General features: G+C 42.5%; 1 protein-coding gene across 1 annotated transcript in view; it reads left to right on the plus strand.

Annotated features, from left to right (window-relative positions):
- The window catches only part of MTMR10 (myotubularin related protein 10), a 76,722-nt gene extending 53,107 nt beyond the window's left edge, over positions 1-23,615 (plus strand). Inside the window, exons 6-16 of the mRNA XM_060755783.2 lie at positions 3,847-3,937; positions 5,871-6,027; positions 7,819-7,906; positions 9,383-9,471; positions 9,603-9,733; positions 13,556-13,625; positions 15,632-15,702; positions 15,865-16,034; positions 17,434-17,604; positions 20,182-20,364; positions 22,855-23,615. Coding sequence (XP_060611766.2) covers positions 3,847-3,937; positions 5,871-6,027; positions 7,819-7,906; positions 9,383-9,471; positions 9,603-9,733; positions 13,556-13,625; positions 15,632-15,702; positions 15,865-16,034; positions 17,434-17,604; positions 20,182-20,364; positions 22,855-23,460 — 1,827 coding nt within the window. The 3' untranslated portion in view covers positions 23,461-23,615. The remainder of the gene's footprint in view (positions 1-3,846; positions 3,938-5,870; positions 6,028-7,818; positions 7,907-9,382; positions 9,472-9,602; positions 9,734-13,555; positions 13,626-15,631; positions 15,703-15,864; positions 16,035-17,433; positions 17,605-20,181; positions 20,365-22,854) is intronic.
- Positions 23,616-23,935: the final 320 nt, after the last annotated feature.

Below are 23,935 nucleotides of genomic sequence, written 5' to 3' on the forward strand. Positions count from 1 at the left end.
GTGTGGGTGTGTTTGTGCATGGGAGAGAAGTTAGCCCCCGGCTTCATGCTCCCTCCTTTCCTGATACGATGAGGAATAGAAAGATAGGGGCAGCTAAGCTTGTAAGGTGGTGAGCTTCAACCAGCGTTTCCCCCTTTCGTTGTTGTAGGTTTTTTCGGGCTGTATGGCCATGTTCTAGAGCCATTCTCTCCTGACGTTTCGCCTGCATCTATGGCAAGCATCCTCAGAGGCTGTTTTTTTTTATATAATAATTTTTATTGATTTATCACAATTACTACATTTGTTATACATTTGTTATTACTGTTACATTTTGTACAACACACTCTTTAACATGTTATTTTATTGTTTTGCTTAAACATTTTCCCCCTTTTTATTTCCACCACAGTGCTCCCCTCCACCCGTCTCAAGCCACAATTTTTACATATCATCTGTCCAAAATCTCATTTCTTCTCCTCAGAGGTTGTGAGGTCTGTTGGAACTAGGAAAATTGGGTTTATATATCTGTGGAATGACCAGGGTGGGACAAAGAACTCTTGTCTGTTGGAGCCAGGTGTGAATGTTTCAACTGACCACCTTGATTAGCATTTCATGGCCTGGCAGTTTTTTGGTGTGGCTTGTTAATGCCTGGGTCAATCTTTTGTGGAGAGGTGATTATCTGTCTCTGATTGTTTCCTCTCTGTTGTTTTACTGTTGTAATTTTAGAGTTTTTTTAATACTGATAGCCAGATTTTCTTCATTTTCATGGTTTCCTCCTTTCTGCTGAAATTATCTACATGCTTGTGGATTTCATTGGCTTCTCTGTGTAGTCTGACATGGTGGTTGCTGGAGTGGTCCAGCATTTCTGTGTCCTCTAATAATCTGCTGTGTCCAGGTTGGTTCATCAGGTGCTCTGCTATGGCTGACTTCTGTGGTTGAAGTAGTCCGCAATGCCTTTCAAGTTCCTTGATTTGTGTTTGGGCAGAGCTGCGTTTGATGGTCCCTATTTCAGCCAGAGAAGTTGAAGTTGAACAACCACCATGTCAGAACAACCACCTGGCTCCAACAGTCAAGAGTTCTGTGGTCATTCCCAATTTTAAACCCAATTTTCCTAGTTCCAACAGACCTCACAACCTCTGAGGATGCTTGCCATAGATGCAGGCGAAACGTCAGGAGAGAATGCCTCTAGAACATAGCCATACAGCCCGAAAAAACCTACAACAACCAGTAATTCCAGCCATGAAAGCCTTCAACAATACATTTCCCCCTTTCCCCACTAAGGAGTTCTTGGGCAATGATGAATGGTTGAAATGTTTTCTCCTGGCAGGCGGGGAAATAAAATGACCTTTCTCCTTCTCTGTGGCATTCCTCCTACTTCCAATCTGACATTAAGAAACTGCTTGCATTAAAACCCTTGACAAAAGCTCCAGTGTGTGCCCTTGCATTGCTCTGGGGTGAAAGCAGTGAACAAACCGGGCTTTTAGTCAGAAAGCAAAGCCTCCCTTAAGCATCTCCCATGTGATGCTTGTTGTTTTCAAGCCACGGCGTTTGGCTTCCATTTGTATTTCTCACAAGAGCAAGAAAGGAAGCATGGGGAAAGGCATGGCATGGCTAGCAAGAGCATTTTAGCCTTTCGCTATATAACAGGGAGAAAGAGCGGAAGGCCTTTCTTTAAAGCAGCGTTTCTCAATCTTCCTAATGCAGCGACCCCTTGATACAGTTCCTCCTGTTGTGAAAACATTATTTTCGTTGCTCCTTCATAACTGTAATTCTGCTGTTATGAATCGTCATGTAAATATCTGATATGCAGGATGTATTTTCATTCACTGGACCAAATTTGGCATAAATACCTATTATGCCCAAATTTGAATACTGCTGGGGTTGTGGGGATTAGTTTTGTCATTTGGGAGTTATAGTTGCTGGGATTTCTAATTCACCTACAATCAAAGAACATTCTGAACTCCACCAACGATGGAATTGAACCAAACTTGGAACACAGAACTCCCATGAACAACAGAAAACCCTAGAAGGGTTTGGTGGGCATTGACCTTGGGATTGTAGGTGAACTGTAAATCCCAGCAACTACAACTCCCAAATGACCAAATCCATGTTTTTTTGAGTGATGGTCACTCATTGGCCTGATAAGTGTATTGTGTCCAAATATGGTGCCAATTCGCCCAGTGATTTTTGAATTATGTTAATCCCATAAACGAACATTACATTCAGTTCTTGTGGGTTTTTTCGGGCTATATGGCCATGTTCTAGAGGCATTTCTCCTGACGTTTCGCCTGCATCTATGGCAAGCATCCTCAGAGGTCTGCTGGAGCTGGGATAAAGGGGTTTATATATCTGTGGAATGACCAGGGTGAGACAAAAGGCTTTTGTAAGTTGGGCTAGGTGTGAATCTTTTCAACTGACCACCTTGATTAGCATACAATGGGCTGACAGTGCCTGGAGCAAACTCTTGGAAGGTGATTAGATGTCCCTGCCTGTTTTTCTCTCTGCTGTTTTAATTTTAGAATTTTTTAATACTGGTAGCCAGATTTTGTTCATTTTCATGGTTTCTTCCTTTCTGTTGAAATTGTCCACATGTTTGTGGATTTCAATGGCTTCTCTGTGTAGTCTGACATGGTGGTTGTGAGAGTGGTCCAGCATTTTTGTGTTCTCAAATAAAATGCTGTGTCCAGGTTGGTTCATCAGGTGCTCTGCTATGGCTGACTTCTCTGGTTGAAGTAGTCTGCAGTGCCTTTCATGTTCCTGGATTCTTGTTTGGGCGCTGCGTTTGGTGGTCCCTATGTAGACTTGTCCACAGCTGCATGGTATACGGTAGACTCCTGCAGAGGTGAGAGGATCCCTCTTGTCCTTTGCTGAACGTAGCATTTGTTGGATTTTCCTGGTGGGTTTGTAGATTGTTTGTATGTTGTGTTTCCTCATCAGCTTCCCTATGCGGTCAGTGGTTCCCTTGATGTATGGCAGGAACACTTTTCCTCTGGGTGGATCTTCATCTTTACTCTCGTGGCTTGTTCTTGGTCTTGCAGCTCTTCTGATGTCTGAGGTGGAGTATCCATTGGCCTGTAGAGCCCAGTTGAGGTGGTTCAGTTCATCTTGGAGGAGGTGGGGTTCACAGATTCTTTTTGCACGGTCTGCCAAGGCTTTAATGGTGCTTCTTTTTTGACTTGGGTGATGGTTGATCAACAATTGGGTCACACCGTTTACAGAAAACCCACACACACAGATAGATATCTACATAAAAACTCCAACCATCACCCAAGTCAAAAAAGAAGCACACAAAATTAAAACAGCAGAGAGAAAAACAGGCAGGGACATCTAATCACCTTCCAAGAGTTTGCTCCAGGCACTGTCAGCCCATTGTATGCTAATCAAGGTGGTCAGTTGAAAAGATTCACACCTAGCCCAACTTACAAAAGCCTTTTGTCTCACCCTGGTCATTCCACAGATATATAAACCCCTTTATCCCAGCTCCAGCAGACCTCTGAGGATGCTTGCCATAGATGCAGGCGAAACGTCAGGAGAAATGCCTCTAGAACATGGCCATATAGCCCGAAAAAACCCACAAGAACTGAGTGATTCCGGCCATGAAAGCCTTCGACAATACATTGAACATTACATTTTTATATATATAGATTGGCCCAGACTCTTCCATTTTTTTATGACCATTGAAACGTATCAAGCCAGAGACATACAGTTGAATGTAAAAGTCTTCAGAATGGCTTGTTGAAAGAGTTTTGGCAACAAAGCCAGAAGTCCAAAAAAGCCACACACTTCAGAAGGCTTTGGGCTCATGTTATACTCATGGGACCAGTTATATCCATCGATCACATCTCTTTGTTTTTTCATTTCCTCTTTCAGGTGTGCCTTGCCATTGCCCATTATTCCCAGCCAGCGGATCTCCAGCTCCTCTTTGCGTTTGAGTATGTGAGCAAGAAGTACAATAACCCAGGTAATGGAGATATTCACATCTTCATGAGAAGAGGTGTTGTAAGCTGCTTCTCTCTCTCTCTTTCTCTCTCTCTCTCTCTCTCTCTCTGAATGGCTACCAAGTTCCTACCAAATATCTTTTTTAATGGCTTTGGAGGTACCAGAATGATTATGCATCCTTCTGCCTCTATTTACAATGCTAATCAGAGCTATAAAATCTGCATTTGCGGGATTACAGAGTACATCTCGTGGCCCACATTGGATCTTTGAATTCTACTTTTGTCGTCCTCCTATCATAGAATCATAGAATCAAAGAGTTGGAAGAGATGTCATGGGCCATCCAGTCCAACCCCCTGCCAAGAAGCAGAAATATTGCATTCAAATCACCCCTTACAGATGGCCATCCAGCCTCTGTTTAAAAGCTTCCAAAGAAGGAGCCTCTCCAAAGAAGGAGAGTTCCACTGCTGAACGGCTCTCACAGTCAGGAAGTTCTTTCTCATGTTCAGATGGAATCTCCTTTCTTGTAGTTTGAAGCCATTGTTCTGCATCCTAGTCTCCAAGGAAGCAGAAAACAAACTTGCTCCCTCCTCCCTGTGGCTTCCTCTCACATATTTATACATTTATGTTTTTATCTTTTCTCTATTTAAAAATGCCTTACGTTTTCCCCCGTCTGTTCTTTGTGGTTGTAGATTATTCTGAGGTATTTTTTTTGTGTTAGGAAGTCCATGTTCGTAATATCCATTACTTGTAAAATCCATTGTTCCATGGTGGGTGTTCCTTGTGTTTTCCATAATTGGGTCAGGCTAATCCTTGCTGCCGTTACCAGGTACATGAAAATCTTGCTTTTGTCCATCTCAAATTCTGTCATTCCTAAGAGGAAATAGAATCAATTCTCGGGTTTAAACTCAAATTTTTGGTGGAGAATTGATTCTATTTTCTTATAAAAAAATAAAGCCAATACCTTTGCACTTTCTTGCACTTCACCACATATGCATAAAATTTCCTTTATTTATTTATTTTATTTTTTTGCATTCCAACATTTCTTGTCCTTTCCTCCTTTGTTACATTTTGCCAGTTGTTCCGGCGTTAAATACCATATGTAAAACATTTTATTGTTTCCTGTCGAGAATTCCTCTGTTTTTGAGTGTTCCTCTCTCTTTACTGTCCTTTTAGAGTTTTTTTAACACTGGTAGCCAGATTTTGTTCATTTTCATGGTTTCCTGGCTATCAGTATAAAAATCACTCTTAAAATCAGGACAGAAAGAGGAACACTCAAAAACAGGGGAATTCCAGACAGGAAACAATCAGAGCTAGCTAATCACTTTCCAACAATGGATTCCCCCAAACAGGAAGCAGCCAAGCCTTGAAGCTGTAAGGCTATTCAGTGCTAATCAAGGTGATCACTTGAAGCATTCACACTTGCCTCCAACAGATGAGAGTTCTTTCTTCCACCCTGGACATTCCACAGATACATAAACCTCACTTGCTTAGTTTCCAATAGACCTCACAACCTCTGAGGATGCCTGCCTTAGATGTGGGTGAAATGCCAGGAGAGAATGCTTCTGGAACATGGCCACATAGCACAGAAAGCTCACAGCAATGCAGTGATTCCAGCCATGAAAGACTTCGACAACACAATTCAAGTTTCCAACTAACCTCACAACGTCTGAGGATGCCTGCCATAAATGTGGCCAAAACGTCCGGAGAGAATGCTTCTGGAACATGGCCAGACAGCCTGGAAAACGCACAGCAACCCAATAGTGATATTGCTGTCAGTTTTGAGAGGGATCACAGATTAAAAAAATGGTATTTGTCTTAGCTGTGTCCAGGGTAAAATAAGAGGGAGAGACTGGCTTCTCTTATGTGAACTAACATTGATCTTTGTAATCAGTGTTGTTTTCTGGGCATTTGGATGGTGGTATTTGGAATTTAAAAACAGTTTCACTTCCTTGTAGCCAAAAAGGTGAATGGCTTAGACCCTGGAGGAGGAGGTGGTGGGCCTCAGACCCCATTGTTTGAAACGTACTCCGACTGGGATCGAGAGATCAAGAGAACCGGAGCCTCCGAATGGCGCGTCTGTTCTGTCAACGAAGGCTACATGATCTCTACCTGGTGAGCCTGCTCTTTTATGCCATTGCAGCCCATTGGGATTGAGGGTCAGAAATGAACGTACAAAGCATCTTGCTCTGGATGAGGAATGCCTTTCGAGGAAGTTAGCAAGCGTACTGACTTATACCCGTTATACTTATTATCAATTTTATACGTATTATAAGTGCATATGGATTCTTGTTTTCATTATTTTAATATGTTGCAAACCGCTTTGGGTCCCGTGAAGGAGAAAAATGGGATATAAATAAAGACTTATTTATTTACTAGCCATCCCCTGCCACGCGTTGCTGTGGCCCAGTATGTGTACATATGTGTTTTGTGTGTGTATATATATATATACATGTGTGTTTTGTGTATGTATATGTGTACATATGTGTGTATGTGTGTACGTATGTGTTTTGTGTGTGTATATGTATACATATGTGTGTATGTGTATGTATAATGTGTACATATGTGTTTTGTGTGTGTATATGTGTACATATGTGTTTTGTGTGTATATATATCTGTGTATATGTGTATATATGTGTGTTTGCCTTTATATATGTGGTTTTGCGCGTGCGTTGTAATGTGTTTTTATTTTTTGGCTTTTTTATTATTTATTATTTACGTTATTTCTATCCTGCCCATATCAGCCTGAAGGCGACTCAGGGTGGCATAAGTCCCTTCTGCTGTGTTTTTCAGTGTTTTTATAAGTGATGGTCACTCGTTGGCCTGTGAGGGGTCTTGTGTCCAAATTTGGTTTCAATTCACCCAGTGGTTTTTTTTTTAAAAAAAATATTTTTATTAAGCTTTTAAACATACATATAAGAAACCTTGGGGAGGGGAGGAAAAGAGGGGAGGGAGAGGGATGTTGGGGTGCATTCACTCCTTCTCGCAATCACTTCTGGTGCCATTCATCTCTTCATTCATCCCGTGCGGGGGGAAGGGAAGTGAGGGGAATATTGAGGAAAAAGGGGATATAAGAACTTCCCGGTTGGTCTGTGCATTTTGGTATATGTGAATTTTCTTCGTAACTCGAACATTAGTCCGCGTTTTAGTCTTCTTTAATCAATGTTAATCATTCTTTACCTTTAAGCCTTTCTATTCTTAAAATAATTCAGGAACCTGTCCCAGTTCGTATTTTTTTCCTTGTCATTATTGTTTGAGAGTCTTTGTGTCAATAAATCCATGTTCATCAGGTCATACACCTTCAGAGTCCATTGCTCTAGTGTTGGTATTTCATTAGTTTTCCAAAGTTGCGCCAGTTTTATTCTGGCCAGTGGTTTTTGAGTTATGTTAATCCCACAAACTAACATTACATTTTTATTTATATAGATCAAAACGCGGAGACCTCCATGAGGCAAACATTTCACCTGCAAATGTCTATTTCTTACATTATGATTTGACATTTTTTATTTATGTAAGAGGTGGTATGTTCAAGTAACTCTGAACTTTCTTCCAAAGATGATGATGATGATAATAATAATAATATTATTTATTTATGCACCGCCAAGGGACTCGGAGCGGCTTACATGAGGCCAAGCACAATAACACATCAATAAAACAAAGCAATAAACAAAAACAATAATACAATACAATTAATACAAATCACATATAAACAATAACCAATAAACAATAACACACAAGAATTGAAAAAACCTGGCTGCCATTTCTTACCACGCTCTTCATTTGAGGAGAACTCCAAAGTTAGCCCAAAATGTCGACCTCAGAATATGAAATGCTATGTTTTAAAGTATTTTTCTCAATTGTATTTCACAAGAAACTCTTATGTATCTGCCTTGCTTTGTCCCCAAGTCTTCCAGAGTACTTTGTGGTGCCTTCGTCTTTGGCGGACCAAGACCTAAAGCTCTATTCCCATTCCTTCATTGGGAGACGGATGCCGGTAAGTAGGAAAATGATACAATCCATGACTTAGGATGTGATGCCTGGCCAAATGGGTTCTCAAGCCAAACAACAAGCAACTTGAGAATAATATTGTTCCAAGAAGTCTTCAAGAACTGCGAATTGCAAAGATTATTCATAATCAAGGCCATATTAAACAGAAAATTTGCTTGTGGTGTTTTCTACACAAGAAGCAGGATTTTGGACTGAGAACATAATATTTCTTTGCAGAAAATGCTGTAGTTTGTGAATTATTTATTTTCAACACAGTTTGGGGTTGATATGCTCTGAGACCCATTTATTAGGGTTAGAGTTTTCTCCCTCTCAGGAATTTGCAGCCTTTGTTATATGTATTTTTATCATTCTGTTTTATCTCACCTTGAGCCACAAAGAGAGGTGGATAATGTATTATTATTAATATTATTAATATTAATAATTATTATTATTATTTGATACACAACAAGTTGAGTCCACAGCAGACACTCTGCTGGCTATTGAATTGGATCCCAGTAAGGTGGCCTTCTGCAACTGGCAGATGATAGTTTTGTCAGCGCCGATTGTGTGCAGGCCAAGGTCTTTAAGCATTGCACCCAGTGTGCCGATCACCACTGGGACCACCTTGACTGGTTTGTGCCAGAGTCTTTGCAGTTCGATCTTTAAATCCTCATATTGTGTCAGCTTTTCCAGTTGTTTCTCTGCAGTCCTGCTGTCACCTGGGATTGCGACATCAACGATCCATACTTTTTTAACACAATTGTGAGGTCAGAAGTCTTGTGCTCCAGATATTATTATTATTATTATTATTATTATTATTATTATTTGAAACACAACCAGATGAGTCCACAGCAGACACTCTGCTGGCTGTTGTATTGGATCACACGTCGGACACTTCCCAAGTGTCTAGGACTGTGTGATGTATTGGCGAATAATGCGTGCATATCCCAGTAAGGTGGCCTTCTGCAACTGGCAGATGGTAATTTTGTCAGCGCCGATTGTGTTTAAGTGTAGGCCAAGGCCTTTAGGCACTGCACCCAATGTGCCGATCACCACTGGGACCCCCTTGACTGGCTTGTGCCAGAGTTTTTGCAGGTCGATCTTTACATCTTCATATCATGTCAGCTTTTCCAGTTGTTTCTCTGCAATCCTGCTTTCACCTGGGATTGCGATATCAACAGCCCATACTTTGTTTTTTAATACGATTGTGAGGTCAGGAGTATTTGTTGGATTGTCTAATTCAGTGGTTCTCAACCTGGGGTCCCCAGATGTTTTTGGCCTTCAACTCCCAGAAATCCTAACTGATGGTAAACTGGCTGGGATTTCTGGGAGTTGTAGGCCAAAAACATCTGGGGACCCCAGGTTGAGAACCACTGGTCTAATTGGTTTTCCAAGTTTTAGCCTTCTGGCTTTTTTTCGTTTGCACGCCACAGTCTTTGATGCAATTGCATCTTCGAAACATTCCTGTTTCCCCTTCTGCTAGATGTGGTGCTGGAACCATTCCAATGGAAGCGCCCTTGTGAGAATGGCCCACATAAAGGATTCTTTGCAGCAGCGGAAGATAGATCAACGGTAAGGAACGGCATCACTGTTCTTCTCCCCGTGGTCTCTGGGGATCGTAGACCGGGGCTGGATTTTGTTTGAATCAGCCTCCTTTGCACTGTTTGTTGTTCAGTTTCTGCAATCTCTTTTGCCAATGCTAGGATTTCCAATGCCGTCACCCGAAGCCATCCACAGAGGAGCGACGTTTATAAATCTGACTTGGACAAAGCTTTGCCAAACATCCAAGAAATCCAGTCTGCCTTTCTCAAACTCAAGCAGTTGTGTGTGAATGGTATGTCCTCCAATGGTATGGTTGCTCATTTTCAAAGAGAAGTGTGTCTATACTGTTTAAGCAGGGCATGATGATAGAATCATAGAGATGGAAGAGGTCGTCCAATCAATCGCCCTTCTTCCAGGCAGGAGGACACAATCCAAGCCCTCCCAACAGATGGCCATCCAGTTTCTGCTGGAAAATCTCATTAGATTCCCAGACAGCAGCATATTCTACTGTTGGATAATCCAACCATCGGGAAGTTCTTCCTCATATTTAGGTGGAAATCTCTTTTCCTGCAGTTTGACTCCATTGTGTCCTGTAGGCTTGGGCCTGAATCAGTTTGAATGTAAGTGATTTGTAATATTTGATGGTCCATCTATATATATATAAATGCTCTGTGCATAATGACTACCTTAAAAACAAAAGAACCAATGAACAAAATCACACCAAATTTGGCAACAAAACGTCTTGCAACACAAGGAGTGACCATCACTCAAAAATTATGAGTTGCTGGGATTTATCGTTTACTTACAATCAAAGAACATTTGGAACTCCACCAGTGATGGAATTGAACCAAACCTGACACATAGGACTCCCACGACCAACAGAAAACACTGGGCATTGACCTTGAGTTTGGAAGTTGTAGTTCACCTACTTCCAGAGAGCACTGTGGACACAAACAATGATGTGGACCAAACTTGGCACGAATACTCAATATGCCGAAATATAAACACAGATAGAGTTTGAGGGAAATAGACCTTAACACTTGGGAGTTGTAGTTACTGGGATTTATAGTTCACCTACAATCAAGGAGCATTCTGAATCCCAACAACAGAATTGGGGCAAACGTCCCACACAGAACCCCCATGACCAACAGAAAATATTGTTGGTCATGGTGGTCTTTGGTGAACCTTCTGACACCTCCTCGCAACTCCCCCCCCCCCCCCCCCAGGGGTCCCAAACACAAGGTTGAGAAATGCTGCCTTAAGGTCATCCAGTCCAACTGCCTTCACCAGGGCAAGAAAACATAAAGCCCTCCTGACAATGTGTCATCCAGCCATAGATATAGATAAATATATATGATTCACACGCACATGCGCACACACACACACATACATGTTTATGACAGATATAGTACCATAGATTTGAAAAGGACCCCTAAAGAAGGACAATTATATGTTGCATGTTCCAGAGTAGGCAAACCAGACAATCTTTATATCAGCACTGACAAAGAAACAAGATTATTATTATTATTATTATTATTATTATTATTATTATTATTATTATCTTTATTTGTACCCTGCTAGCATCTCCTGAAGGACTCGATGCGGCTTACATAGACCAAGGCCTCAAAACACAACACAACAATACAACACCTAAAGCAAATTAAAAACAGTTAAAGCAATATTAACCACAAGCAATAAACAATACATCAAGACACTATAAAACTGGGCCGGGCCAGAGTAATGGGTACAAGATTAAAAGTGCTGATGTGACAAGAGGTATGTAGGATTATAGGGTAAGTGCAGTGTGCAGTGTGCAGCAATCTTAGTTCTACTAAAGTGCTTCTGGGACTTGGTATTGGAGATTCCTAATCTGGAAAGGCACATCGGAACAGCCAGGTCTTCAAGTTCTTTCTGAAGACTGCCAATGTAGGGGCCTGTCTAAGATCTTTTGGGAGGGTGTTCCAGAGCTGGGGGGCCACCACAGAAAAGGCCCTGTCTCGTGTCCCCACCAAGCGCGCCTGCGCTGCAGGCGGAATCACGATTAGGGCCTCTCCGGATGAACGAAGTGAACGTGTGGGTTCAAAGACGGAGATGCGGTCACGCAGGTAGGATGGCCCCAAACCGTTTAGGGCTTTGAAAGTAAGCACCTGCACCTTAAATTGGGCTCGGAAAATAAACGGCAGCCAGTGGAGCTCCTTGAACAGGAGGGTTGACCTCTCTCTGTAAGGAGCCCCAGTTAACATCCTGGCCACCGCCCGTTGGACCAGTTGGAATTTCCGAGCCGTTTTCAAGGGCAGCCCCACGTAGAGCGCATTACAGTAGCCCAATTTAGAGGTGACCAAGGCATGGACCACCCCGGCCAGATCAGCCTTCGCGAGATATGGTCGCAGCTGGCGCACGAGTCTCAATTGTGCAGAAGCCTTCCCGGACACTGCCGACGCCTGAGCCTCAAGCGTGAGCGATGAATTCAAGAGGACTCCCAAACTGCGGACCTGTGACTTCAGGGGCAGTGTAACCCCGTCCAACACAGGTTGCCACTCTATACCCCGATCCGGTTTGCGATCGACCAGGAGGAAATACTGTCTACCCACGAGGATAGAGAAATTACATATTTTAGAAACCAACATTTTCTCATTACTTTATTTTCCAGATCAGCATACCGGGCACAGCAACGCCTGGCAGGGGACAGCTAGTTTTATGTAATATCCAAAAGCAGAATGGGGAGGAGGGAGCCTCAAAGTCCAGCAAAATGAATTAAGGGAGTTGGATTTTATTGGCTCCGGGAGAGGAAGGAGTTAAGTCAGCAATATACCTGAGTCAGGGGTTTGCCATATCAGCGTCCCTCCATTTCTTTTTAGGCCCCTCCTCTAGAGAGGGCCCTCTGCCCTCCTGGGAACTCGCTTTCCCAGCAGGACTTGCATAAGCTTGTGCGCCAGCTGCGCCCGTACCTTGGGAAGTCAGATCTGGCCACGGTGGTCCACGCTCTTGTTACATCCCGGTTGGATTACTGCAACGCACTCTACGTGGGGTTGCCTTTGAAGACTGCTCGGAAACTTCAACTAGTCCAGAGAGAAGCAGCCAGATTACTCACCAGAGCGGCGTACAGGGAGCATACCACCCTTCTGTTACACCAGCTCCACTGGCTGCCGATCCAATTCCGAGCACAATTCAAAGTGCTGGTTTTGACCTACAAAACCCTATACGGTTCCGGCCCAGTGTATTTGTCCGAACGGATCTCCCTCTACATCCCATCTCGAAATTTAAGATCGTCTGGGGAGGCCCTGCTCTCGACCCCGCCACTATCACAAGTGAGGTTGGCGGGGACAAGGAGCAGGGCCTTCTCAGAGGTGGCCCCTCACCTGTGGAACTCACTCCCCAGGGAGATTAGAACAGCGACTTCCCCTTTGGCGTTCAGAAAAAAATTGAAGACCTGGATATGGAACCAAGCTTTTGGATATTCTGGCAGCTAAGGAAAGATCTGACGATAAACAAGGGCGAACGGAATGGAATGAATAAACGGACTCTGAACACCGAGCATGAGATTGTTTTGCTATTTTACTATGTATTAATGTTTTTAACTTGTTAATCGTTTAAATTGTTTTTATGTATTGTTTGTTTATTGATTTAGGCATCGACTTGTGCCTTTGTTTGTAAGCCGCCCTGAGTCCCCCCTCAGGGGTGAGAAGGGCGGGGTAGAAGTAATTGAAATAAATAAATAATAAATAAGCGGGCATTGAAAAGTCCTCTCCGAGCATTAGGGGAGGTGAAGTTTCTCTCTCTCTCTGTTTCACAGCCAATAAAAAGCCTGGTTGTGTCAATGCTCTGATTGGCTGAGAGTGGACGCAAGCGGTGACTACAATTCCCAGAACCCTCTCTTGCTGTTAGTCTTATTTTTAAAAAATGTTATGGTTAAAACTTAAAATAATTATTAAAAGTCAGTAGACCGGTGAATTGTTCTGACACTTGGCAGGCCTGTATTTGTAAATGGGGTCTACAACTGAAGTAGGTTTCACGCAGGCCTTAAAATAACCGAGGAATGATTGAGCCTTTAAAATTTCCCATTGTAGCCAATTTTCTTCCCATCTCTGAAAATGCATGTTCTTTCTCATTGCAGAGCCATTCGAAGAAACCGAGGAGAAATGGTTGTCCTTGCTGGATAATTCCCGTTGGCTGGAGTATGTCAGGTATGTCCACCACTGGTTAACAAAAATGAAGCTTATTGGATTGTCTTGTATTTAAGACGTATTATAAAATGTAATTTAGGGCACTGAGAGCTGGAGATGAGGGCCTTGGTGGGACTTTTGGTCCTTATTTTAATATGTGTGTATTTTAATATATGCTGTTATGATTGCATTTGATTGTATTGTGCCCAATAAACAAAAAAGTATAATATTATAATATTATTACTTGAACGCGTGGAACCAAAACCAGAAAAGTTAAGACTTAATAATTATTTGATTCTGACAACTTACCTTTGGGACTGAATGACTTAAGTATTGCCATATATACTCTAGTATAAGCCGAATTATTCAGCCCTTTGTTTATGCTGAAAAAGCCCCCTTCAGCTTATAGAATCATTGAGTTGGAAGAGACCTCGTGGGCCATCCAGTCCAACCCTCTGCCAAGAAACAGAAAAATTGCATTCAGATACTCGAGTCAAAGTTATTTAACATTTTACTCTGTTGTTATTATTATTATTATTATTATTATTATTATTACATTTCTTATTTTACTCTATTTATTATTATTATTATTACATTTACATTATGTTACTGTTATTTTATTACATTTATAATTTCACTCTATTATTATTATTATTATTATTATTACATTTACATTATTTTAATGTATTTATTATTATTATTACATGTATTGTTTTACTCTATTATTACTGCTATTATTGCATTTATTATTTTATTCTAATGTTACTGTTATTACATTTCCATTATTTTACTCTATTATTATTTTATTGCATTTTATTACATTTTTATTGTACTCTATTTATTGTTATTATTATTATTACATTTACATTTATAATCTGTGTTCCTAGTTGGACATATGGAATATTTGTGCCAAGTTTGGTCCAGATCCATCATTGTTTGAGTCCACAGTGCTCTCTGGATGTAGGTTTACTACAACTCTCAAACACAAGATTAATACCCACCAAACCCTTCTAGTGTTTTCTGTTGATCCAGGGAGTCCTGTGTGTCACCTTTGGTTCTATTCCATCATTGGTGGAGTTCAGGATGCTCTTTGATTGTAGGTGAACTATAAATCCCAAGAACTACAACTCCCAAATGACAAAATCATTTGTTTTTTTTTAGTGGAGGACATACATTTGGTGTAGGTGTATGCTGTCCAAATTTGGTGTCAATTTGCCCACTGGTTTTTGAGTTCTGTTAATCCCACAAACGAACATTACATTTTTATTTATATAGATTGAAAAACATTTAACCTACTGATGCATCAATTCATGTAATTTTATTGGTATCAATTTTTATTTTGAAATTGACCCGTAGCTGCTGCATTTCCCACCCTCAGCTTATACTCGAGTCAATACATTTTCCCAGTTTTTTTATGGTAAAATTAGGTGCCTCGGCTTATATTTGGATCAGCTTATACTCGAGAATATAAGCTGTAAATTACCGGAAGATCCCTTTCCCAGAGAGACTCTGCCCCTGTGACTCGGGTCATGTGGAAACAATAGAACATGTGCTCCTTCAGTGTCCGTTCTACAGGGATACCCGTGCCAGGCTTATCTTACCCCTGATAGACAAGCACCCAGGCCATTCAGGACAATTTTATACCTCCCTGCTACTTGCGGATACTAATTCAGCTACAACCTACAATGTCGCAAAGTTTTGTGCAGCAGCATACAACATCCGCCAGGGAATGACTAGTTCCAAAAGTCAACTGTGTGTCCAGTAATCGTCTTCCCTGAATCTACAATTTGGTGATGGATCTGGACATTGTATGTTTTTACCCTGTTTCCCCTTCTGCTCCCTCACCCATATTGTGTTTTTAGTAGTTGTATTTATATTTTTAATGTACCAAACATGCCAGGTTTGTAAGGAAACGTCACACTATTTCCTGTGCTGGTCAATGACCGAAATAAATGTTTTGATTTGATTTGAAGCTGTAAATCATTTTAAATGTGGCTTGTAGATTTTCTTTTGTCTCTTTGGTCCAGGCTCTTCCTGAAGCATTCTGCAGAGCTTGTCTACATGCTGGACAGCAAACGTGTTTCAGTAATTTTGCAAGGTAAGCCCCTAGAATTTGCAAAAACATTTTGAAGCTAACGCAGATGTCAAGCCATCATAATTAGGTATCTGATGATGAGTAAAAAAAAATCCTGACATTAAATTGCATTAAATCTTTTCCTGTTTCCCTCTTTTTGATATTCCTGTCAATGCTTCCCCACAGAAGAGGAAGGGAGGGACCTGAGCTGCTGCGTGGCTTCCCTGGTTCAAGTGATGCTGGATCCCTTCTTCCGGACCATGGTTGGCTTTCAAAGCCTGGTTCAGAAGGAGTGGGTCATGGCCGGATACCCATTTCTGGATCGGTGCAACCACCTGAAGAAATCCGACAAAGAGGTAATGGGCCATAAAGAACCTGCAGAAGGGATGACTTGGATTTAAGACAACTCACACCGAGCCATCGCCCCACAAACAGGAGACACAGCTGTTGGTTTGATAATGCTAAGGACTATGTAACTTGTTAAAGGATGCAAAGTGAGCTTGGTTTAGCCTGCAAAAGAAAAGATTGAAAGGAGACATGACAGCTGTGTTTAAATATCTGAAAGGATGTCGTAAGGAAGAGGGAGCAAGGCTTGTGTTCTGCTGCCCTGGACATTAGGACTCAATGGTGTCAGAAATATTAAAAATTAACTAGGTATTTTTAATTACAAAAATGTGAGTCAAGCATTGAAAGGGTCAAATGGCTGGGAGTCAGCTGCATTAAAATCACTACTGACCAAAAGGTCATGAGTTCGAAGCTAGCCTGGGTCGGAGTGAGCTTCCGACCAATTTGTGTAGCTTGCTGTCTACTTTTGCAGCCTGAAAGACAGATGCGTCTGTCAAGTAGGAAATTTAGGTACCGATTATGCGGGGAGGCTAATTTACGAGGCCATAAAAATCTCCAGCAAGCATGCAAAGAATGAGGAAGTACTTCATCAGTGTCACAAACGGACGGTGAAGCGACAGCTCCCCTGGTGGCCGGAATACCCTCATGGAAAAGCTGGAATGTTAAATAGCCTCTGTGTGTCTGTCTATATATCTTGTTTCTGTCTATATATGTTGTGTTTCTGTGGCATTGAATGTTTACCATGTATATGTACATTGCAATCTGCCCTGAGTCCCCTGCGGGGTGAGAAGGGCGGAATATAAATACTGTAAATAAATAAATAAATGCAAGGACTCAGCAGAAGCTGCAGTTTAATATAAGCAGGTTTGCCTGTAGCTTAGTATTCCTCACTGTTAGTTGCCCTCAGTATGAAGAGTCCTCAGTCTGAGAGAAGCCTCAGTGGGAGAAGGGCCTCAGTATGAGGAAGGCCTCAGAATGAGAACTACTCATTGTGAGGGAGGCGCCTGCCTGAGGTAGCCCTCTGTGTGAGAGAAGCCTCTTTGTACATAAATAAAGGTATGAGGGAGGAGAGTAATGAAGGAGGAAGAAGGGAAGAGAGGCCTCAGTGGGGAAAAGGCCTCAGTGTGATTTGATTATGCTTTTCCTGCATGGCAGGGGGTTGGACTAGATGGCCCACGTGTTCTCTTCCAACTCTAGAATTGTTTGATTCCCTCTGGATCCGAAGTGTTTTCTATTTATCTAAACCATGCATGGGCAAACTTCCGCCCTCCCGATGTTTTGGACTTCAACTCCCATAATTCCTAACAGCCTACTGGCTGCAAAGTTTGCCCAGGCCTTTACTAAGGTTAACTTTGGAGAGTATCACACTATGCTGTTATTCCACTTTCACTGCATTTTTCCATTTTCCAGTCTCCCTTGTTCTTGCTGTTCCTGGATTGCGTTTGGCAACTGTTAGAGCAATACCCCTCTGCCTTTGAATTCTCCGAAGCTTACTTGACGATCCTTTATGACAGTACACGGATCTCCTTGTTCGGCACCTTCCTCTTCAACTCTCCTCACCAGAGGGTCAAGCAGAGCACGGTAGGTGTAGGGGGAAACAGGGCCTGATCCGGGTCTGGTTTTGAAGTCCGTTCCAAGGATACTATAAAGCAGTGGTTCTCAACCTTCCTAATGCCATGACCCCTTAATACGCTTCCTCATGTGATGGTGACCCCCAACCATAAAATTAGTTCCATTGCTATTTCATAACTGTCATTTTGCTGCTGTTATGAATAGTAATGTAAATATCTGATATGCAGGATGTATTTTCATACACTGGACCAAATATGGCACAAATACCCAATACTCCCAAATTTGAATACTGGTGGGATTGGGGGAGGGTATTGATTTTGTCCTGTGGGTGTTGTAGTTGCTGGGGTTTATAGTTCACCTACAATCAAAGAGTATTCTGAACTCCACCAACGATGGAATTGAATCAAACTTGGCACACAGGACTCCCATGACCAACAGAAAATACTGGAAGGGTTTGGTGGGCATTGACCTTGGGTTTTGGGAGCTGTAGTTCACCTACATTCAGAGAGCACTGGAGACTCAAACAATGATGGATCTGGACCAAACTTGGCATGAATTCTCAAAATAATAATAATAATAATAATCTTTATTTGTACCCCGCCACCATCTCCCCAATGGGGACTCGGAGCGGCTTACATGGGGCCAGACCCGAACAACAATTACAATAAAGAAAACCAAAACACAACCGAAAACGCAAACAGTAAACAACATAATTACATAAAACATGAATACATAACAATATTCTGCTCACTGGGGCGACATACAGAGAGCACACCACCCCTCTGCTGTGTCAGCTCCATTGGCTGCCGGTTCAGTTCCGAGCCCAATTCAAGGTGCTGGTCTTGACCTATAAAACCCTTTACGGTTCTGGTCCAGCGTATCTGTCCGAACGTATCTCCCTCTACGTCCCACCACGGAATTTAAGATCATCTTAGGGGGCCCTACTCTCGACTCCACCGCTTTCCCAAGCAAGGCTGGTGGGGACGAGGAGCAGGGCCTTCTCAGTGGTGGCCCCCCACCTGTGGAACTCACTCCCAGTGGATATCAGGGCATCGACATCACTCCTGTCCTTTAGGAGGAAGGCAAAGACGTGGTTGTGGGACCAGGCCTTCGGGCAATCTGCTAACTAGATAGGACAACCAGGCAATTAGGACCGGCAGGACTGATATATGTGGACTGATAAATGTGGAAGAAAACTCTGAACCATGAGATAGCGAACATTGACTGGCAATAAGGAAGAAGCGGTTTGTATCGGTTTGTATGAAATTTTATTGGTTTTATTGGTTTTAACGGGTTTAGATGCAATGTATTGTTGTTGTTTGCTAATTTGTGTTATTTTACTTTATTGTTTATTATTGATGTATGCTATGGGCATCGAATTGTGCCTTGGATGTGTAAGCCGCCCTGAGTCCCCTTCGGGGTGAGAAGGGCGGGGTAAAAGTAAACCAAATAAATAAATAATAACAATATAAGGATTACAATAGACACAGGCACAGAAACAATGGGCGGACTGCATGTAATTATTAAAAAACAAACTAATTAAAACTAATTAAAAACTCAGACAAGATAAAAGAGAAGCAGAGTAGTATGCGTAGTACTCATCATGGCAGGGGTTGTGGAGTTTGCCCAAATGTAAACACTGGTGGAGTTTGGGGAAAATAGACCTTGACATTTTGGAGTTGTAGTTGCTGCAATTTATAGTTCACCTACAATCAAAGAGCATTCTGAACCCTACCAACGATTGAATTGGGCCAAACTTCCCACACAGAACCTCTATGACCAACAGAAAATACTGTGTTTTCTGGTCATCTTTGGTGACCCCTCTAACACCCCCTCGCGACCCCTCCAGGAGTCCCGACCCCCAGGTTGAGAAACACTGCTATAAAGGGACGGATCTATTTTTGGACAAAGTAGGAAATTTAGGTACCGCTTATGTGGGGAGACTAATTTATGATGCCATAAAAATATCCAACAAGCATGCAAAGAATGAGGAAGTACTTCATTAGTGTCACAAATGGACAGTGACACAACAGCTCCCCTGGTGGCCAGAATACCCTGGAATGTTAAATAGCCTCCAAATGTCTGTCTATATATGTTGTGTGTCTATGGCATTGAATGTTTGCCATGTATATGTACATTGTAATCCGCCCTGAGTCCCCTGCAGGGTGAGAATATAAATACTATACTATACTATACTATACTATACTATACTATACTATACAATAAAATAAAATAAAATAAAATAAAATAAAATAAAATAAAATAAATAGAGGTATGAGGGAGGAAAGGAAAGAAAGAGGAAGAAGGGAAGAGAAGGGAAAGGAAGAAAAGATGAAGGAAAGAAAGGGAAGAGAGAAAAAGAGAAAGGAAGTAGGCAGTCAGTGATCCCACAACACCTGGGCACTGCCAGATGTATATATGCTACTAATTATAGAATAATAGTCTGCGTATATTTGCATGTCGTCTCTTGCTGTTTGGCATCTGAGTGCTGAGGTGGGGAGCAACTTTGGTTTAAAGTGTTTCTGGATTTTTTTTATTATTTTTTTTGCTTCTTGCTGCATTAAATCCCTATGAATCTCCTTCCAGGAGTTTGCAATCAGCAAAAACATCCAGTTGGGCGACGAAAAAGGTCTGAAATTCCCTTCCGTTTGGGACTGGTCTCTGCAGCACACGGCGAGGGACCGCATGCTCTTCCACAACCCCTGGTACATTGGGAAGAACACGCCCTGCGTCCAGAACGGGGCCGTGAAATCCTTCAAGCGGACAAAGGTGAGGATTGGGTGGTGAAGGGGGGGGGGGGGCGATGATACTTTGCTGTAAGATGCTTGCATTTAATGAAGGGATTCTCAACCTTCCTAATGCCGCGACCCCTTAATACAGTTCCTCATGTTATGGTGACCCCCAACCATAACATTATTTTCGTTGCTACTTCATAACTCTAATTCTGCTACTGTTATGACCTGTAATGTAAATATCTGATATGCAGGATATATTTTCATTTACTGGATCAAATTTGTCACAAATACCCAATACTCCCACATTTCAATACTGGTATAGTTGGGGTGGGGATTGATTTTGTCATTTGGGAGTTGTAGTTGCTGGGATTTATAGTTCACCTACAATCAAAGAGCATTCTGAACTCCACCAATGATGGAATTGAACCAAACGTGGCACACAGGACTCCCATGACCAACAGAAAATACTGGAAGAGTTTGGTGGGCATTGATCTTGAATTTGGGAGTTGTAGTTCACCTACATCCAAAGAGAACTCAAACAACGATGGATCTTGACACGAATCCTCAATATGCCCAAATGTGAGCACTGGAGGAGTTTGGGGAAAATAGACCTTGACATTTGGGAGTTGTAGTTACAGGGATTTATAATTCACCTACAATCAAAGAGCATTCTGAACCTCACAAATGATAGAAGTGTTTTGGATTCCACAGAATCCCCATGACCAATAGAAAATATTTAAGGCCATCCAGTCCAACTCCCTTCACCAGGGCAAGAAAATGTAATCAAAGCCCTCCTGACAAAGAGCCATCCAGCCTTAGATATAGATAGATATATATGATTCACACACACACAGATATCGTATTATAGATTTGAAAGGGACTCCTAAAGAGGGACAATTATATGGTGCATATTCTAGAGTAGAAAAACCAGTCAATCTCCACATCAACACTGACAAAGAAACAGTAAAAAGGGGATACAATCACATACAATCAAAGAGCATTCTGAACCCCACTAACGAGAGAATTGGGCCAAATTTAGTGCATACGCAGTGCATACGCTGTGATCTTTGAGATCTCTCTCTGCTTGTGTTTCAGAGAGATGTAGTTATTGAGCTTTTCCCTCTTTGAAACCTTAGAAGAGATTTATAGTATTTATGGGATTTATAGTTCACCTACAATCAGAGAGCATTCTGAACCCCACCAATGATAGAATTGGGTCAGACTTCCCACACAGAATGCCCATGAGCAACAGAAAATACTGTGTTTTCTGATGGTCTTTGGTGACCCCTCTGACACCCCCTCCCCACAACCCCCTCCCCAAGTGTCCCAACCCCCAGGATGAGAAATGCTGATTCAATGTGCTTTTTTTTTGTCGTGTCAGGAGCAACTGCTCCTGTTGTGAGAGAATTGGCCGTCTGCAAGGACGTTGCCCAGGGGACGCCCGGATGATTTCTGATGTTTTGTCATCCTTGTGGGAGGCTTCTCTCTTGTCCCCGCATGAGGAGCTGGAGCCGATAGAGGGGGCTCATCCGCCTCTCCCGGGATTCGAACCTGTGACCTGTCAGTCTTCAGTCCTGCCGGCACAGGGCTTTTAACCCACTGCGCCACCGGGGGCTCAATGTGCTGTTAGAGCAGGTATGAGCCAACTTCAGCCCTCCCCACCCCTGGTGTTTTGGGCATCAGGCACAATTCCTAACAACCGACATTATTATCTATATAAATAAAAATGTAATGTTCGTTTGTGGAATTAACATAACTCAAAAACCGCTGGACGAACTGACACAAAATTTGGCCATAATACACGTATCAGGCCATTGAGTGACCATCACTCATAAAAACACTGCAAAACACAGCAGAAGAGACTTAAAAAGCCAAAAATATAAAAAATACATTACAATGTATGCGCAAAACCAAACACACACACACATATATTTATATATACACTAGCTGTCCCCTGCCACGCGTTGCTGTGGCCCAGTCTGTGTATATGTGCTTCATGTGTGTGTGTGTGTTTGTGTATGTGTGTGTTTATATTTGTGTATATGTGTATATATGTGTTTTTGCATGTGTGTGTGTGTGTGTAAATATATATGTATATATGTATATATGTATGTGTGTGTGTGTGTGTGTATGTGGTTTTATGCATGTGTTGTAATGTATTTCTTATTTTTTTTGGCTTTTTGACTCTCTTCTGCTGTGTTTTTCAGTGTTTTATGTGTGATGGTCACTTGTTGGCTTGAGAGGTGTCTTGTGTCCAAATTTGGTGTCAATTTGTCCAGTGGTTTTTGAGTTGTGTTAATCCCACAAACAAACATTACATTTTTATTTATATAGATACACACATACACGCAAACACATGTATATACACATATACACAAATATATATATATACACACACAAAACACATATACATGGACTGGACCACAGCAACGCGTGGCAGGGGACGGCTAGTAGTTCATAATAATGAACTATATCCCTGAATCTGATAGAAAACTGAATGCTGTGTGATAACTTTCATTTCCAGAAGAACTACAGTTCGACGCTCCGAGGCCTCCCGCCGTCCCTCAAAAACGGGATCATTGGCGAGCAAGACTTCCTCCCAAGAAGGAACTCCCTCATCCTCAAACTGAAGCCGGACTTCCTCCTCCATCACGCCCACGACAACGCCAACGGTATGGAGCAGTATTTCCGGGAGTGGTTCTCCAAGCCGCCCGACCTGCACGGCGTCCTCCTCCCCCGTCTCTCCGGGACGCAGATCAAACTCTGGAAGCTCTGCTACTTCCGCTGGGTCCCTGAGGCCCAGATCAGCAGCGGCGGCTTCATCACGGCCTTCCACAAAATCTCCTTGTTGGCGGACGAAGTGGAGGCCTTGAACCGGAGCCTGCGGCGACACAACGGGGCCCCGCCTTTGCTGTTCAACGCTGCTTCCGAACTGGACCAGAGCCGGATGTATTTCAGGGCGGCCGAGCTCAACGACCCGTCCGCCAGCCCTGAGTTCCTCTCGTCCTCCTTCCCCTTCTCGCCTGTCGGGAATCTCTGCCGACGGAGTATCTTGGGAACGCCGTTGAGTAAATTCCTGAGCGGTGCCAAAATCTGGTTGTCCACAGAGACGCTGGCCAACGAGGATTGATGCCTTCAGGACGAGGGATGAGGACTAGCACCTTGACGCCACACTGCGAAATTGCAGCACCGGAAGCTGTAATAACTTTATATAATAAGGCAGGCCTGGGCAAATTTTGGCCCTCCCTCCAGATGTTTTGGACTCCAAGTTCCACAATTCCTAACAGCTGGTAGACTGTTAGGAATTGTAGGAGTTGGAGTCCAAAACACCTGGAGGGAGGGCCAAAGTTTGCCCAGGCCTGTACTAAGGTTACCTTTGGAGATTATCGCACTATGCTGTTATTTCACTTTGCTGTTTAGAGGAAGGCCTTTACGATTCTCAACCAGAGAGATCCTGGGCCTCGCCGGACTACAAATCCCAGAACCCCCCAGGAGGCAGCCATAGGATTTAAAGTGTGGAATAGCAGCACTTTTCAGCAGCGTCGTGCGATAATAATCTCCTTCGTTTTTGCACAAAGTATTTAAAAAAGCAGGAGTCTCATGCT

This window comes from Anolis sagrei, chromosome 9 (genome assembly GCF_037176765.1).
Source record: "Anolis sagrei isolate rAnoSag1 chromosome 9, rAnoSag1.mat, whole genome shotgun sequence".
In the NCBI taxonomy this organism is placed as follows: domain Eukaryota; kingdom Metazoa; phylum Chordata; class Lepidosauria; order Squamata; family Dactyloidae; genus Anolis; species Anolis sagrei.